This window comes from Balaenoptera ricei, chromosome 10 (assembly GCF_028023285.1).
Source record: "Balaenoptera ricei isolate mBalRic1 chromosome 10, mBalRic1.hap2, whole genome shotgun sequence".
NCBI lineage: Eukaryota > Metazoa > Chordata > Mammalia > Artiodactyla > Balaenopteridae > Balaenoptera > Balaenoptera ricei.
The window spans coordinates 68,676,802-68,696,083 of NC_082648.1; the positions used below are offsets into that span (position 1 = coordinate 68,676,802).

General features: G+C 34.1%; 1 protein-coding gene across 3 annotated transcripts in view; it reads right to left on the reverse strand.

Moving 5' to 3' along the window:
- PPFIA2 (PTPRF interacting protein alpha 2) overlaps window positions 1-19,282 on the reverse strand; it is a 405,353-nt gene that overhangs the window by 49,515 nt on the left and 336,556 nt on the right. For all 3 annotated transcript variants that reach the window (XM_059936601.1, XM_059936599.1, XM_059936600.1), the window contains one exon: window positions 13,803-13,896. In XM_059936601.1, the coding sequence (XP_059792584.1) occupies window positions 13,803-13,896 (94 nt within the window). The remainder of the gene's footprint in view (window positions 1-13,802; window positions 13,897-19,282) is intronic.

Genomic DNA, 19,282 nt, shown 5'->3' on the forward strand with positions numbered 1-19,282 from the left:
TTTGGAAAGGCAGCAACTTGAAGAAAGCACTGGTTTGAGGGTCAGAATGTCTGGATTCTAGTTCACGTACATGGTTTCATCAAAATCACTAGTAGGTTCTGATGTTCAATCTCCTGAACTTAATTTGAGGCAAGAAGAAATTTGTACATTCCAGATCCATAATTTTATAATTCTAACAAGTGCTGTAACAATAATAATTATGTGCCAGTAATCAGATCATGAGAAAGTATAAAACAAATTCTATCACTCTTCTTCCCCTGCCACACGGAATTCTTCCTCCTCTATTTGAACTGCCAAAATAAATGTTGAGCTGTGCTAACTGGGTGTCTTTCAGTAGAAGCATTTATTTATCTGGACAGTTGTTTATAAATGTTGCTCTGAGGGAGAAAATGAACTAGATTGGTTCACCAATGCTACCAAAAATCATCACAAAAACGTAGATTTAAATGTAGTGTTTGAAGTAGCCCACTTGTTCCCTGGATAGAATAGAGGCACTGGGAAAATATGGAATTTAAATAATCCAACAAAAGGCCATGAGAATATTATTTAAAATTTTCTGTACAAGCATAATAGACTAATTCTTAGAAAAATAAAACTTACTATAGCTCATAAAATAGAGTCAATATAACAAAATATGAAGCAGAGATTCCTATCTAAGAAATGACGCAAGTTAGAGAGCTCCCTTTTTTATTGCACAATCATTATAAAGAGAAGCTGGACGTGCGATGCCACACCCTGCACATGCCTCCTCCAAACACATTCATTCAGAGAAACTGTGTATTCTTTCATTAAATGTGCATTTTAGAGAAATGCATGTTCTTTGACCTTAGCTGCAGAACAGCTGTGGCAAGCTCTTTAAATTTTCACATAAATGAAAACATAATTGTCCATACAAATTGGCATCACAATGTCCTAAGAAATTGAAGGCATATTTCTTACATCATATATGCAACAGAAAGAAAATTAAGACCCAAAAGAGATACATTCCAGGCGGTTAAAGTGGTTTTCCTGTCAACATACCTGTGAACTCTCTGATGAGTTCTGAGAAAAGGGCAATTTCTGTGTTCTTCATGAAAATTGCCAGAAGTATTTGGGGCCAGTTATTACCATGGACAAAATAATCTTCCTCAGTCTACTAGCTACCTAGGAATTGCTCTCCAATAAAACAAGTTGAACAAATCTGTACACAGTGGAATATTAATATTTCTCACATATTTATTTACCATTTTTAAAATAGGAAACTTGAACCTATAGAAATACCCTGAATATAAAACATAAGAGAAATGATGAAAATAAACAGGAAACACAAATATAAAGGCATCACTCAAGAAGTATTGCTTAAAGTTCTAATATATTTATCGATATATATAAGTTATCTGACTTTTCATAGTTTTTATGAACTTTCTCCTCCTCTATAGTCAATTAGTTTAAGAGCAATACTGAGCAGCTATTTCACTTTAGAATATTAAGTATTTCAGCTCACGACCTTCAAAAAAATATGTTCTGCAAAGGACAAAGCTATAATCGTAAATAACTCTAAGAGAGTTTGTGATAATATATTATAAATTCATATCAGAGGTAACATATATTTGCATAATTTTTTTGGTCTGGATAAAGTAATTTTTCTTCTTATAAAAACTGATATTCTTTTCTACATGCAGTTATTTACAGGAACATATAACCTCTTATTCTTTTTCTTTCTACTCCAGATTGTCAAGGTTACGAGACTAGCAAGAGAGATTCTAGTCAAGAGTTAACATTTTTCAGTTAAAGACCACTGTAAGTAATAGGCAAATAACAATTTTTCATTGACCTAGAAAACAGGTTTTAAGGTACCCTCTAATGAATAAGATCAATCCAGTTACTGGCACAATATTTTCCTTGGAAACATCAGCAAACATCCAGACACAAACAAGAAGACATTATCAACTAACATATATCTTATATTCCAAAACAGGATTCTTAAATGTTTAAGTTGCCTCACTTTAATCTTCTAGATCTCTTACTGAATGAATGGGCCTTCTGTTTATAAACTAGCTAACTTTGAATGTACAACTTCATATTAGAAATAATTTACTAAACGAACTCCATATGTGGAATATAGTTGCCTCTTGCTTCTTAAGGTTCAAGTTGGTGACTCAGAAATTTTAAAAATCAATTATTAACACCAGATTGGGAAGTGAACAGGTAGTAACTGAAGTGGAAAAGTGGAATGAAGAAAGGATTTCTTTCAATAGGTGAAACTTGAGAATGTTTAAATGCTGATGGCCACAACACCGAAGAGAGCAGAATTTGAATGTGTAAGTACAAGTGGGAAACTGGCACAACGTGACAGACAAAATGCGAAAGGATGCTCTTAAGTAAGAAGAGATTAACCTAGTTTCTGTAATAAAGCAGGATGGGGGCAAGTGTTAGTGTGGATTTGGCAGCAGATAATTCAGAGGACTCAGAATGGTCTCTTTTTTTCTCTCGCTCTGAAGTAGAATGTGAACGCACCTGCAGAAGATGTGGGTTTGAGGACAGTGGAGGTCTCCAACAGAAGTTGTAGAGAGTAGAAAGAAGATTGGTGAGAGAAAAGTACTGGGATTACTTGGCAGTGTTGAATTCCCAAATGAAGCTGGTCCAAATTTCCCTGCATTAATTTTCTCCTGCAGCACAGAGGTGCCCAAATGTAGCCATGGAGAAAGAATATTCATTGGTGGCTGTAGTTACGATGTGGATGTCACCAAATGTAAGAGGAGTGATGGGCTTTAGGAATTTTTGAGTGTGGTGAAATTATGGACATAGAATTCAAGCTAAATAGGGAGAGAGAAGAGAACCAAATGGGGCTGATGCACTGGGAAAGGATAGAAGTTTTTAAAAAGACGATAGTAGAAGAAGTTGATAAAGGGAGCTGAAGGGAGGAGATAGGAAGAAATGATATGCTTGAATTAGTAATTTTCGAACAGGAATGATTTGGGGATGATGACAAGATTCAGAATACAGCATGAGAGGCGTCTGACTTGGAGTAGAGAATGACATTGGAAGTAATGAAGCTGTGAACTTAAAGGTTAAGTTGTGAATGGTTGTTCTATGTGGATACAAGAGCACCCGGGGTGATGGCAGAAATTGCTTTACATATAAAGACAGATGATGGGATACAGATAAAAATAAATAGTGAAGCACATTTCTAGTGATCCTTACAAATGAAAGAAAATGGTTCAGAAGTTTTAAGTATGGTTCATCATCATACTTCTTCAGAAATAATTTGTCTTTAAAGTTAATATTGATTCAAAATAGCTAAAATATTTGAGACTCTTTAAAAGAGGTTAAAAAATCTTTATTCTTCCAAGAATTTTTGTTATTCATTTGCCTAGCAATCATACCCCAGTCAAGCCCCAAATTAAAATTTTAAGTATGTAGAATCTGAAATAAAGACATTTAATTGTATGTTCATGTATATATATATATATATATGCATAAAATATAACATATATACACATACATATATATTTTTGAATGAAAAGTCTTTTGTTATAGAATTATTTTTTATGAAATCCTAGCAATAGGACGTAATCAGTGCCCTTCTTAGAAATGTGGAAACAAGGTAGAGAAGCTTGCTTCCTGAAAGGCTAATTTTAAATAACTATGGGAAAAAAGCACATCTTCAAAGTCCTTATAAAAATTACCATACAGAGCTAATATAAGAGCCTATATTTCTGGAAATAAATATAGAGAATGCTCTCCCAATTAAGATGTCAGTCAGCATTATATTTAAATTTACCTTAATTAGTCACTTTTTTTCTTTTAATAAAGGAACTTAATTATCCCTGCTATTAGGCACTAACTTTGAACGTTTTACTGGGATGAATAACATTAGATTGATTCAAGCACAAGTTTAAATTTCTTACATAGCTTATTTATTAGTGATCATTACTATTCTTTTTTTTAACATCTTTATTGGAGTATAATTGCTCTACAGTGTTGTGTTAGTTTCTGCTGTATAACAAAGTGAATCAGCTATCTGCATACATATATCCCCATATCCCCTCCCTCTTGCGTCTCCCTCCCACCCCTCTAGGTGGTCACAAAGCACCGAGCTGATCTCCCTGTGCTATGCAGCTGCTTCCCACTAGCTATCTATTTTACATTTGGTGGTGCATATATGTCAATGCTACTCTCTCACTTCGTCCCAGCTTATCCTTCCCCCTCCCCGTGTCCTCAAGTCCATTCTCTATGTCTGCGTCTTTATTCCTGTCCTGCCCCAGGTTCATCAGAACCATTTTTTTTTTTTTTAGATTCCATATATATGTGTTAGCATACGGTATTTGTTTTTCTCTTTCTGACTTACTTCACTCTGTATGACAGACTCTAGGTCCATCCACCTCACTACAAATAACTCAATTTCGTTTCTTTTTATGGCTGACTAATATTCCATTGTATATATGTGCCACATCTTCTTTATCCATTCATCTGTTGATGGACACTTAGGTTGCTTCCATGTCCTGGCTATTATAAATAGTGCTGCAATGAACATTGTGGTACATGATTCTTTTTGAATTATGGTTTTCTCGGGGTATAGGTCCAGAATTACTATTCTTATATCAAACTTTGGGATAATATGTGTGGCTAATTATATCAGAAAAAAATCAACTTTATAAAGCAGCTACACCACTTTGAAATTACCTCCATTTCTCATTCTTAAAAAGAGATGTTTAATTTGAATACATTTGTTGCTCTTTTTGAAGAATGGGATGGGGTCAGATAAGAAACTAATTATTCTCTATGAAAAAAATTATGTTACTCTTTTCAGAGTATAAAGAGAGAGATTTTTTTTTGACTCCTCATGGAAACCATTTAAAGGTAGATAGGGTACTCATGGTCCAGGTGAAAGACTGCACTACATACTCCTTAAATTGTGGCCTTATCCCGAATCCTAAATAATTCAGAGAAAACAGGGCTCAGGAAACCTGCACTTTTATATACCACAGTGCTTGGAAAGCTATGTTTCTTCATGTGTGGAGGAAATAGCAGTTTCTACCTCAAAATCTTTGTAAAAACTTAAAGAGAAAATACATGTAAAATGTGTAGAACAGTGCCTAGCATACTGCAACTACTCAGTGTGATTATTAAATATTTATTACATATAAAGTAGATCATTATTATCATTACTACACAAAGGATGAGGAGGAAGATGGAACAGGCTATACGCACACAAGGAGACAGAAGTAGTTATAAACAAGAAATAGATATAAAGTATGTTAAGAACATAACATGTAAGATGGGAAGTAGAGACAGATAAAGCTGGTGACATAAACAGGAACCAGGTAATATAGGGATTTAGGGGCTATATAAAAGCATTTGGAATTCATCCTAGGGATGCTAGGAAATGATTGAGCGATTTTAGGCAAGTTTAGAAATATGATTTAGATAGATCTCTTTAACTGAAGTGTGAAGAATGGATGAGAAGAAGGCAAGGCTGGAAGTATAGACATTGTTTTAGTATGATGGCCTGAGAAAGAAAAGAAGAAAATCAACATGCTTGAGAGATGTTAAAGAGCTAGCATCTGGAGTAATAGTGTAGGGAGGTGACAGTGATCATGTATGCAGGTGCCTAGAGGAAGGGTAAGGACAAGGCAGAACGAGGGGTAAAGGCAAAGCCCAGACTTCTGGTTTGGTCATCTGGGTGAAAGTCACTGCCCTAGTTCCTGTTCCATATTCTTAGTTTTTCGTCTTCTTTTTCCACCCAGCTTCTAGTCATGTGTTCATTTATTCTGAACATATGTTTTGAGTACCTACACTATGCCAAGCATTGCAAATGTTTAAAAAAGCGGAGGTTCTCTGCATCTAGTTTTTTGAATTGTGTAGAGAATCACAGAATCCCAAGGCAGGGGCAACTTAAAGAGCATGTACTCCAATCTCTCAGCTGAAATTTGAATCCCTCATATAATAATTTTGCCACGTCCATATGCTTGGCAGGTCTATGTTGGACATAATCATGAGGAACAACTCTCTTTCTAAGCGGTCAATTCTTCTCAGATCTGTGATTGTTAACAATTCTTAGACGCAGCTCAAATTTATTTGTAACAATCTCTCACTTTTGGCCCAAGATCTTGTCATGCAGCCAAAAGAATACACCTGATTGCTCCTTTTCTTAGTAGCATCTGGATCTTTGTTGTCTACACTCCACATGTTCCTAATTATTTCTAACACTGCTTGAACACATGGTTTGGTGTCATCTTGTTATGCTGGTCATGTTCCTCTGAATATATGTCTGAATACATCTACTTCAAGCCTGTTTCCCAGAAATTAACCGAATATCCAGCTATGATCTGGTCAGTGCATAGAGCTTTGGCCTTATCAATTGCTTTTTGGATATTGGAAATCAATATCTTTATCAGGCATTGCTAATTTGTCTTTTTTTGGTAGAAACATTTTTCTTAGGAGCTGCAGTTAAATGATATATATCCCCCTATACACAAGTAATCAATATGTATGGTCATGAAGTTGGATGCAGATTTATATAAATGACCCTATTAAACTTCCGCTTGTTAGATGTGCATCTCTCTTTAAAGGTCTTCCTTAAACAAAATTATTTATCTAAAACTTAACTATGTCCTTTAGCTTCATGCTTTCACAAATCTCATATTCGTATTTAAATCAAATATGAAAAGGCTGAGTCCACCACCTTCTGTTTCACTCAGTCATCATCAATTCACTTGTTCAGCCCCTGTGATTACAACGGTCCCACCAGTTATATTTCCATGCTGTTAGTCTCATTTCAATCTTATGTTCATTTAGAAAGTAACTGAAATACCTTGCTAAACTCAATATGTGGTATTTCAACAGCATTTTCCCTCATCTACATGTCTGGAAAATGTTTGAAAAGTTTAAGGACACAGCTTATTCTTAAGGAACTCCATTTACTCCTGGTGATCAATAATCCCCTTTCTTATTGTTCAAAAATAACCTAATAGATGTTTCACATTTATTTTGGGAACTAACAGTGAGGTGACCAGTCTTTAGCTCAGAAAACATCCGTTAAATAAGAACATTAGGTGGCTTTAGGCTTATGGCACTTTGCTCATTCTATTCAAAGACCAGAGACTTAGAGAAAGGATCATGGCCACTGAAATACTTAAGTGCAATAATTTATTTTCATGACTGTGTCTCTATAAGCTCTTTGAAGAGTGGAACTGTATAATTCAAATATCAGTAGTTTCTAACACAGTTCTTGGGACATAATAGGCACTAAGTGAATGAGTGAAAAGTTATCATTTGCATGTTCCATTAATCCAGGATTTACTTCAATCAAGACAAATATGGATTTTATTTTTTAGAAAAGGTGGTCATTCTTCTGGTACATGTAACTGTCTTGAGTTTTCACTTACTATTATTAATTCTTATCTTATTCTTTTCATTTTTCATGGAGAGCAAATATGGGAACAATATCGGGCTTCTGGTTCTACGTACTCTGTAATCTATTAACATTGCACCGTAGGTTCATAAGAGCAGCCCTATTTCCTCCATGTTTTCTTCCTTCCTCCATATGTACATATATATAAAGAGCACATTGGTTTTCCTCAGATTCATTTTTCCTAACAAATTTCAATGGATTTTGGCCTTTAGCCTTTGGCTATTAGTACTTTTTAGGTTCAAGAAATTCTTAGAATTGTCCATGGCTGGAGCTTGGCAGGGCTATCCATGATCAGATGGTAAGGCAATGATAGCTCTAGCTCAGTGCAGGCAGAGAGGACAAACTTCTGGAATTCCAAGTAGGAAACTGTGACACATTTTCCCAGATAAATATTGAGAACATTGGGTTTAGGTTCTGAAATAGTCTACTTTTATTAGAGCTTTTTCAGTTGGTTGCCCAAGAGTGTTCCCCTGTAACCATGTCTGTGCTAAATGAACTCTTGACTATAACTAATTGATCCAAGTACAAATATCTCTTCTACATTAGGCCAATCAGATTCTTTCACCTAGGAACTTAAAAATGTGAAATAGAAAAGACGAGTTCTTGACAACACTCTAGAGAAGTATTTCATAATCTGTCATAGTTGAAATTTTACAGTTGTCCTGGCACTGTTGCTTCTGCAATCTCTGAGATACTCTAATATCCTACCAGTGAATTCCCCTTTTTGTTTTATTCAGCCAAATTTAGTGCCTATAACATTCTTACAAAATATATTTTTGTGGGGGAAGCAAAGACATTTACCTTCCATATATATGACCTTACTTACATGGGAAAATGTATTCAAAGCTTCTAACACATGTCTTACAAATTAACCTCTGGAATACAACTCATTTATAAGTTTAACTTGGCATATAGGCACTTAACAAGTATTTATTGTATGAAAGAATGTTGTGGAGTTTCTGTGATACCTTTAATTATGAATATTTTCAGTGACATTTATTTTGCTTAGAGATATGCAAACTCTGAAACTTCCAAATGCCAAAGAGTAAAAGTGCCAAGTCTCAAAACATACTGACGTCTATGCACTGAAGGAGACCTTTAGGATTGCAATGGAAATAAATTAACTAAATCTATAGAGCTTCACTTTTATGTCTTTGAAGTCCTAACATAAAGATTCATTGGTAGTGATTAACTGTGACTGTTATGCTCCAAGGATAAAACTACTTCTCTGGAGGATGCTGCCGATAGCTGAGTTGGAATGTTAATTTCATTTTAATGATGTTGAAAAATTGATTTCAAATACGAAATCCATATTCACTTAGCAGTGATATCCATTCAGGAGAACATAGCAAATCTAACATATAATAATATATTACCTATATTATAACTAAAGATTGAAAATGATAAATTAGTCAGTATATTAATATTCATATGGTATCTTTCAATTTAGTCTCAAGATACAGAAGATTTCAACATGCATATATGTTTTAATTAAAAAATTCCACAGTGTTAAAATGCAGGAGAAAAACATTAGCAGATAAAAAATGAGACAGATATTTCAGGATTTGTATTTCTGGAGCTAAGTAACCATTCACTGGGTATTCTGTCGATTTTAATACATTCACTGCCTATCAAGGACTGTCGTGAGAGTTAGACAGGTGTATTACTAATGAAACAGACAACTTCATCTTTAATCTCATAAGTCTCTGTAAAAATAAGCTTCTTAGAATCAAAGTTAAGTCTAGAAATAAAAATCTTTTAGGTCAATACATGTAACACAGTCTAGTCTAACAAGTCTTTAGATTGAAAGTAATGAAATAGAAAAATGAAACATAAAAATCATTTGAATATAAACATACTTATGACATTTCTGAACCTCAGAGATAAAGGGAGAACTCAAACTTTCAGGAGAGAGAGAGAGAGAAAGAAAGGAAAAAGAAATCCTGTATGTTATACGTAAAAGAATGACAATCAGTTGACATTAGACATAACTGGAAGCCGGAAGAGCAGTATGTTTAAAGTTTTGAGGAAAAATTATTTTAAACCAATACTTTTACAATTTTCAATTAATCTTATGCATAAAATATATTTACAGATCTTAAGAAGTTTGTCATAAACCTTATCAACACATTTCCAGAGATGGTGATATGGGAAATTGGCAGCTAGATATGTTCCAGGAGAAAAAATAAGGTAAGAAATCTGAAGAGATATTAATACAAATATATTGATACTTCTAAAACTCTTTTCTAGGCAAAGATGTTAACGACATAAAATTTCATTTTCTTCCTTGTGAGTTCATAGTTATCGATTCTAGAGTAACATATTTATGGAATCATAATATTGTAGATGCTATTTTTAAGGAGAGATGGGGCTTATACTTGCACATCTTGGAAACCTATGACTACCCAGCTCTTTCTGTGTCAGGTAACTTTATCTAACTTGGGGGTTCAGTTTTAGGAACCTCCCTTTTCCCATATACCTAACTCATGTTCTATCAGCTGTATCAGTAATAAAGCTGACATTTTGATCTCTTTTTGTCTGACTCCTTTGTCTATTACCAAATAAATTCTAAACTTTGGCAAAGAACAGAGTTTCTATTTACTGGGTATTAAAATACCCACACCTAGATTCTAAGTGAAGTTCGGGGAGTTAGGGAGTTACAGAACATTCATAAATTGAGGTTTTTGGTGGGCCAGACCACGTACGTTTTTGACCTTGCAGTAGCTTCTATTATGCTGTGCAGTTATTTTTTGGAGTTGTGTGGTTGACTTTCATTGGCCATCCTGAGCAAGTAGCTTTAGGTCTTAGTCTAAAACATTTGCTGGAGAGCTAAGAAAGGGAAATAAGTTCTTGAAGATCAGGATGATAAGTATAAAAGAGAAGTGAAGTTCTCAGGTCTAGTCTTAGAAATGCGGAAGATGTTCAGTTTGTGTTAAATCAGAAAAGATGCTTGCCATCCAATGAAATCAAACAAGGGATGATGGAAAAGATCTCAGAGAGTAGTGACACATTGAGAAAACTGTGGAGAATCATAATTTTAATACGGAGACACATATTGCAAATAATAAGTGACTCAATCCTTAAAGATTAGGAGAACTATAAAACAAGACTGCAGAAAAACTGGTCCAATTTTAAAGGGGAAGGCTAGACAAATTAATATGAAGTACTCGAAGGATTACAAGATGAGTTTCAGTTTGATGCAATTATTGTAGGTATTGACTGTACTCCATATAAGCCTGGTGACAAAATTTATGGAATTAAAGATTTAAAGTAAAGTACAACAAAGATAAGATGTAGTAAAAATGAACCAGGTAGAACAACAATAGATTGACTTTAGACCTTAAGATTAGATGTTGTTCTGATGGAAGAATAGCACCTGAGTGATAATACACAACTCAGGAAGATAATACTCAACTCAAGAATTTTTAGAACAGTAGGTGCTTTAACAGATCCAGTATTGTTGTTTCCTATTTATCATCATAGGACAGTAGCTAGAAATATAAGAAAAACAAATGTCTGCACCAGAAAGCAAAGTAGAAGTAGAACAAAGTAGGAACACAGACCAAGTAAAACGCTTTAATCTACACGTGTTTAATTTGCTGGATGGTAAATGCACCTCAAGTTAGACCTTTGTTTGGGACTGCTAACATTGCAAATTTCTGAACTTTGCAAGAATTTGGAATGTCTTGAATGCTGCTTTCTGAAAGTATGTCCCCCATATGGTTTTTAAAAATGTGTCATAAGTAACTTATTTAAAGATTTCTTCCAATTAAATTTAAATTCACAGATTGTCAACTGTAGATACCTGATATCCTAGTAAAGTTAAAAAGAAGACTTTTTTCCAGCTCTGCTATTCCCACAGGTAGACTAATGAATCTCTGATACGAACTTTGGTACAGTGATCATAGGTCTAAGTACTATGTCCTGGACACATCATTTGGCTTGGTCATTAGATAAAATGTAGAAAAACAACTGTTAAGAAACTACAGTCATTGCAACCATGCATGTACAATCTATAGTGTTCAACATTTTGAAATAGTTTGCTCCATTTTTTTGTGTATTTTTCCAAAAAAAGTACTTGAATTTTTTTCCATCTTGAAAGTAGACAAGTACACATGAAATTTGAACACAGAAAAGAGTATGATTCCTTGAAGCACACTTAAAGAGGATATGGTGTCTTAAAAAAAAGAATATTGGAATTGTTTAAATAAAATTGTACATGCTTTAGAAAATTTGAGAACGTGATCAATATTTAATCATAATTAATAATACATTTGATAGAAGTAAATTTTGAAACTATGTCATTTAAAAATAATTTACCTTGCTTATCTTGTAAAACCCATTACATGAAGGCACTTCACTCTTTGGTAACCCAGAAACCCAGGCATGGTGCCATGGAAGTCCTGAATAAGTGTTAGCACTTCCTTATACGTCTTACAAATACAGGTTGCATATTTGTGCTCATAGGGCTTTGTTATGAGATTATCAATAATAAGAGAGAGATTTCTGTCCTTTCATTGATTAACAATGCTAGCCTTGTTGGATCCATTTTAACCCAAATATTATTATTCTATAGGAAATAGTTGTGCTAAGGAATGTTAGCCTTTGTTGTATTATAGTTTGTTTTAAATAGTCTTCTTAACATTCAAGACTAGTATTCTATTTACCACATTTAAAAATTATATTTTGCCAAAACATATGCAAAATGAAACAATAAAGTCAAGCATAGTAAGATCTCAAACCAAGTCCAGAACTAAAATCACTTTCTGACTATGAGGATACTTAGGATTCAAGAAATAATTCCATAAAATTAATATCAAATCAATCCAACAGTGTGTAAACTTAACAATTGCTAAACTTTAATTCTAAATTTATGATATTGTCAAGTCATTGTATAATTGGAATTTTTTAACTTTAGTAGCTGTTAAAATGGACACTTAACTTGGTCCATAAACAACAAATGAACTATGTGAGGCATTGCCTTATATGCAATATGAAAACAGGCCAGATTGCCATTATTTGTAAATATTTCATTGTGGGAAAAATGAGAATTAACTTTTAAGGGAAATAAGCCATGTCCATTAGCCAGGCTAGGTTTTGATTATTCTTATTCATTTAGATTTAAAGCAATCTTAAATAAATACATTCAAAATCCTTTAGACATCAAATAAATTTTAGAGTCTATCAAAGGAGATTTTTTTTTTTCTCAGTAAATAACCATAAAATATAACATTTATTGATAGGAACATATTGTGATAATATTTAAATACACTTTTGAGTAATCAGTAATGAAAGAGGAAATATTTATTAGTATGGAATGTGACTGAGCATTTAATTGTCTTCAAGAAATAATGCTCCCACGGTCACTTCTTTTTTCTGCACAGTATTCCTACTAAATTTAGGTATATAACTAATTTTAGTAAGTAGAAAATTAATGACACAATTAGACTAGTGGACTTTTCTACAACTTGTAACTACATATTTCTTCATTATTAGCAAACATCTGCAAAGCAAGCGAGAAGGCAAAATATGAAGTAAATTAATTAGCCTGACTAGTATAACCACGTGCACATTAGCCTGACTAATATAACCATGTTACAATAATGATGACTAGAGCAATGAACATTCTTTCATAGGAAAGAAGGTTAATATGAAAACTATAAACACAATGTAATATTTGAGAGGGAAGAAAAGGAGTAACCAACCAAATGATTCTGGAATAAAGAGAAATTCTTTGGATTTTAAAGAACATGGTCTAAAGGTCCTATTTCATCAGTGAAAATGTTACTAAGCTTTTAAAAAATATGTTATATATGGACCCACATGCTTTCTAACAGCTGCTGAGACTCCAAAATTGCCAGTTTTGCAAGTCATTTAAAGGTTCCACATTATACATGAATGAAAAAAATACACTATCAGTTTCCTGACAGATGCAAAACAATCTGCTGTGAGTCTAAAATAAGTTTATGTTCAATCAGTCAGAGAAACATTCTCCTTTTAAATACTCCATTTTAAGAGGAGGTCCTTTAACTGTTGTGAGAGGAACATGAAGTTGGATACTCTCTCATTTTATCATACCAATTCAGTACTGAATTTAACATCAAATGGAATATTACATTATTTGTAAGGCTACATTTAAATATTTTAAATATATTTGAGTTTTGAAATAAATGATCTCTTAGAAAAAAACTGTTTATTTCTACTATGGGCCAAAGATTTTTATTTTAATAGTTAGCCCATTATAACCATGAAACTGGTGCACCAAATAGTTTTAGGGAAGACCAGGACACTACTGGCCTCTGTCTATTGTTTTGTTTCCAATTACTCTCTTTTTAATTCCCCACAAACAATGACACAAAGTAAGTAAAAGTTAGAAAAAGGAGGAAAAAAAAATCTCCAAACCTACTTTTTCTTCAGTCTTCTATCCTTCTCAGCTTGAGTTCCAAGTTTGCCTAACCCCAGGGACTCCTGAGCTGCAGCTTCAGTCTCCATAAAGCCTCCTGTGAAGAAGTAACTATTCATATTAGGTTGGATATATTGTATCAATTCTGAAATTAAATTTTTAAAAGTTTATTTGAGCAATTGTTTAGTATTACATTTTTAAAAAAAATGTTTTGGCCTGCCTTTGTATTTCTAACACAATATGCATTCAATGGCATGGGTACATACATAAACATACACTGAGACAATGAAAAAAATAAAAGGTACCTCTTGGTAGACCATTCAATTGCACCTAGTAGCAACATAATACATGTAGCCTGTACACTGACAAACACTTGAATATATAGTTTGAAAGCTATGAGGTCTATTTTTCCTTACGAAAAATGAAAAAACTGTGCAGTGTGTGAGGTTTTTTTCGATGTTTGAAACGTGAAATTTTTCATATATAATGAAATAAATGATAGCCCAATGAGCAGAAACTCAGGTGTATGTCTTCAATTCCAAGTTGAGAGAATGGAGAAACATTTGCTGAGTTATCAAAACTTTCTGTATCTTGTTCTGGAACCCTCTTCTGCTCACTTGGATGACTCCTATATCCTTCAGTACCAATGTAACTTCCAGAACTTCCTATGTTCTGGCAGGCTTTGTTTTGTTTTGTAATTTTTATAGTAATACCTGAAAAAATTCTAAATCTTTCTTCAAAAGACCCTGGTAAGACTTGTTTTTACCTAGCAGGTCATAAATTATTTGATGTAGTGTCAGTTTTATTGGCTTTGGGGTATATCTGATATATATAACCTTGGAATAAGAGAAGGAAGAAAGGAAAGTGTGTTGGGCACCAAACAATTTTACAAAGCAATTATTTAGTATCTTTAAACATATAATTGTTCATAAATTATCTGTTGTAATTGAAAAATGAGAACTTAATCCTGGGCTCTGTTTTCTCTTTGCTATTTACTATGTAAAAAACATGAAGTCAAGGTAAATGAAAAATGCTCATTATTTTTAAGTCATTTTAATTGGAAGAGATTTAAATTTCCATTTAAGCTCAAGATTAAGTAGAAAGATTTAAGCTAATATTAACTCTTAAAAGTCTACACAAAAACATTCACCAATATATCAGTAAATAAGTACTATTAAAGATAATTTTGTTGTAATTATTTTTCATAATTCATTTTAACAAACAATTTAAATACTCAGTATTATTAATTCTGGATCATTGATATAAATAAGTTAATCTCATAGCCTACTAACTCTGTTACTGAACTGGATAATTATAAGAAAGTCCTCTTTAATTGAAAACACATTGATTGCTGTCTAGATCTTATTCAGGGATTCAGAGTTTGAGGACTGAAATTTATTCAATTATGCACATATGCAATTAATACTTAAAGAACTTTTTATTGTGAATGATTTTCGTTGTTGGTATCATTAGGAAAGTCATCCACTAGTTGACTAAAGTACTCGGGAAACATTTTTAAATGTGGGAATTTCCATTATGCACAGTGAGTGAATATTTTCGTTTTATTTCTCTCACTGGTATACTTGCCCTACTGTACATCCATAAATTACTATTCACAATCTGCAATTAACAATAAAATTGTTCTCTTGAAACATAAATGGAAATGAATAATGATTCACTTAAAAGTTAAAAATTCTTGATCAGTCCAGATGGGGACACAGAGATTGATGAGTAGACCCATTCTATAAACAACGAGACATTTTCAACCACTACACAGTCGAATGAACCAGGCTTTTTGCCCTTCTGAGCCAAGAACATTTTAAATTGTTAAATTTAAATTTTAAATTTAAATGATTTAAATTTAGGTTTAAATTTTTTTCAAGAACCCAACATTTTAATTAGAGAAAAGAACAGTTTTAAAAAAAATTAATGCTCTGGAGGAGAAACAAAGAGAGCTCTAGAGGAATTTTGTGAGTCAAAACTAGACCCAGAAAAAGTAGATATTAGACTTTTCTTCTCATAAATAAAATTATAAAAATAAAAAGCATGAGGAGCTTGGAAATACTCTGAGCATTTCAAAATCTAATATCCTTTGAAAAGAATTTAGTAAAGAATTGTCAACACATCCCATTTGAAAATGCCAATAGAAAATGACACTTAAGGCCATAGTAGGCAAAATTATTTTTAAGCAGCATATGTAGAACCGTACCTTTAAGCAGGAGCAAAAGTCTAATTATGTGTATTTTTTAAGCCCAAATAAAACATTTCTAGATGAGAAAAACATTCTTTCATAGAACTGATCCAGCTGCCCCATAAATCCCAGGTTTGTCTTTCCAACCACCTGACCAGCTAACTGGTAGGATGACCTCAGTCAAACCAGCTTATGAACTCTTTTACTCTGTGGATGATTACCTAAATCTGGTGAGAGTCTGCTTCAATTTTTTCTAGGTATCAGTGGGATCCCATGGCTGTGTGGACTTTAGGAATATCTACTCATCTAGACCAATGTATTCATTAATCACATATGGCATTGAGTACTCGAAATGTGGCTGGTCCAAATTAAGTGCTCTGAGTATAAAATATGCAAAAGATTTTGAAAACTTAGTACCAAAAAAAAGAAAATAAGATATTTAATTAATAATTTTATATTGATTACATGTTGAAATAATAATTTTTTCTATATTGGTTTAAATAAAATACATTATTAAAATTAATCGCCCATCTCTTTTTACTTATCTTAATATGGCTACTAGAAAATTAAAAATTACATATGTAACTTATATTTGCAGCTTGCATTATATTCCTGTTCAGCAGTGCTATATAGTAATGGTTCTATACTGGAGACAGTACCAGTTTCCAGAGGGAATGTAAATATTTGCATATGCTGATGGAGGAAGAGGGCCACATTTTTAGATGTCACAACGACTGCAAAGTGCAACTGATATATATTAGGTAGGAGATAAGAAATCTAAACTTCCTTCAATGAGTAGAAAATTCTTTAGCTTGCCCATCTTGAAATGGCAAGAGAGTCCCCAGTGAGAAACACTGGCTGGTGGATGCTAAGGGTTACTTATGCTCCAGGAGACCCCTTAGGAATATAGAGAGAGCATCATTAACTCCACCCATCTCATGGCATAAAGTGCTCAGGCATAGAAGGCTTGAGTCCCATGAGCCAGTGTACATTCAGATAATAAATTGCTTATCACCTTGTCAGCGGCCCCCTAGTGGTTGCATACGCAAAAGCCCAAGCCAAAATTCATGTCCTCAGTGAAGTTCTCTGGGCACTCTATCACTCAGGCACACTCTCTTTTGTGAGGTTGTCAAGGACTTGGAAGTGTTTGAGACAGGATAACTTTTACGGTGTGAGGGGCCTAGTCAAATATTTTTCCAACCCCTTTCTATACAAACATTTTGAGTAACCCAAAATTAGTGGGATGACAATCTAGTGTGGTCCAATCTCATATGATACCATTCTAACAGTAGGAGTGAGTAATTCCATTGTTAGACCATCCTTCTGAACCAGGGTCAGGCCACTGGTCCAGAACAATGTCATAGGCAAGTCTCTGGGCTCCCCAAGGAATCTGGTCAACCCCAGATACGAGGTAGGGAGTTAGGGAGAAACAGGGACCCAGGTGCACATGGTTTGGTTGGATTAGGCACCCTGCCCAGATGGCACTGCCTTCCTGGCTAGTTACAGGGTCTGAAAGGTAAAAAAAAATTTGAATGCTTCTAGAGACTCGACCTACACAGGTCCAGGTCTTGGGCGAGGGTGTTCTGCCCGGATGGCATTGCCAGCCCCAACCTCTCCCAGGCACCAGAAGGAAGGTTTTAGAGAATTTCAAGAGAGGTGCTACAAAGTGAGGTTACCTAAGACCCAGGCTGAGGAATTTGAGGAAGGACCTTCATATGCCCAGATCTTTGGATGGTACTCGTTGGAGATATCTGTTCATTAGGATTGTGAAGGCAAATATCTCTATGATGCCTGGGCCTCAGACTCCAATCAGAATAATTTATTTCATGTTGACCCTTGAGGTACAAGTCTGTAGGAATTTCTGGCCAAAACCCACACTGCAAAAGCTCTGTATCTCCATTTTTCCAGCAGAGTTCCCTGTTATCGTATTAAAAAGGGAACTCTAATTCCAGGGAGATTAAGACTATAATCTGCTGCTGATCAGTAGTTTCATCCTCCTTCTACTTGACCTCACTTCGGTATTAATCCATACCACTCATTTTGATTTTAAATGCACTTGAATTTATAAGTGATTACTTAATTGTTTCATGACTCTTAGTCTGTTAGTCCTCTGGAGGATGCACCTAGGCACTGTGCCTGGCTCATAAATGGTATGTAATAAATGCATTCACAATTGAAGCTACAAAATGCTTTCTTCAAAAGAAGACCCTTTCACTATGCAGAGCATGACTCATCTCTAATTGATACTTTGGGAAATTATATTGTATTTTCTAGTCCCATAACATCTAGGAACAATCTGAATTTCGGGGTAAAGGCCAGCACAGTCACCCACATTTTACATGTAGAAAGGTACTTGCTAACTAATGCTGGTGCAATGTTGATGTTGTTTCTGTCAGTGTGAAATTATTTTCTTCATTATGCTGATTATAACAAATCAAAGAATTTAGACCATTATTACATAATCTGACAGATGACCATAAAGGAAAGAAAACTGCAATTTACCAGGCAAAAAAGTCTTTTTGAAATATATTGCTTCTCATATACACTTAAAGGGAATTTGCAAGAGAAGTTTTTATTTATTTTTTTTACTCAACAATATATGCATTTTATACATCTGTAATTAGAGATACTACCTGTATAATTTACATATATTTTTCTGCTTTTACCATTTTTTCCATAACTTTGCTATATTTTGATCAATTCTCCATTCTTGAAAATCTCTGTCTTTGATTTCTGTTTCCTTCTTGTAATGCCTCTTTTCTTTATGCTTACCATTCACTGTTGACATCTGCTAGGGTAGTCACGTGTGTTCTGTTCTTTTTTCTTTACAGTCATTATTATTAGGACTCTCTGAAGGCGTGGGAGGGCTGGTGTTTCCTAGGCAGTAAATGTGTTAAAATCATATGGAACAGATGACTCCCCCGAAGTAGCAAATGTTTTAACACCACTACCTCTTCACTCTCTATTACCATTTTCCTAAGCTGGTTAACTGCCTCTAAAGCGTGGTACTTGATTGCTCTGACTGCTAACTCTCACTCCTGCTTGGATACTTGACCCTGGAACCTAGATCATTTCCTGTGCTGTGTCTGCTTCAATTTGCTGCCTCCTAATCTCTGCATTTCCAATCTCTCCACAGCTTGGTAACTTGACCCTCAATTTTGATCATTTCTTTTGCTTGATATTAATAATTTGGTTTCACACTCTGGACCCCAGACTGTACCCACTTCCTAACTAACCATAAAAAGAGCCAGGTTTCTTTCCATCATGTTTCCCTGGGAGTTTGTCCTTTCAT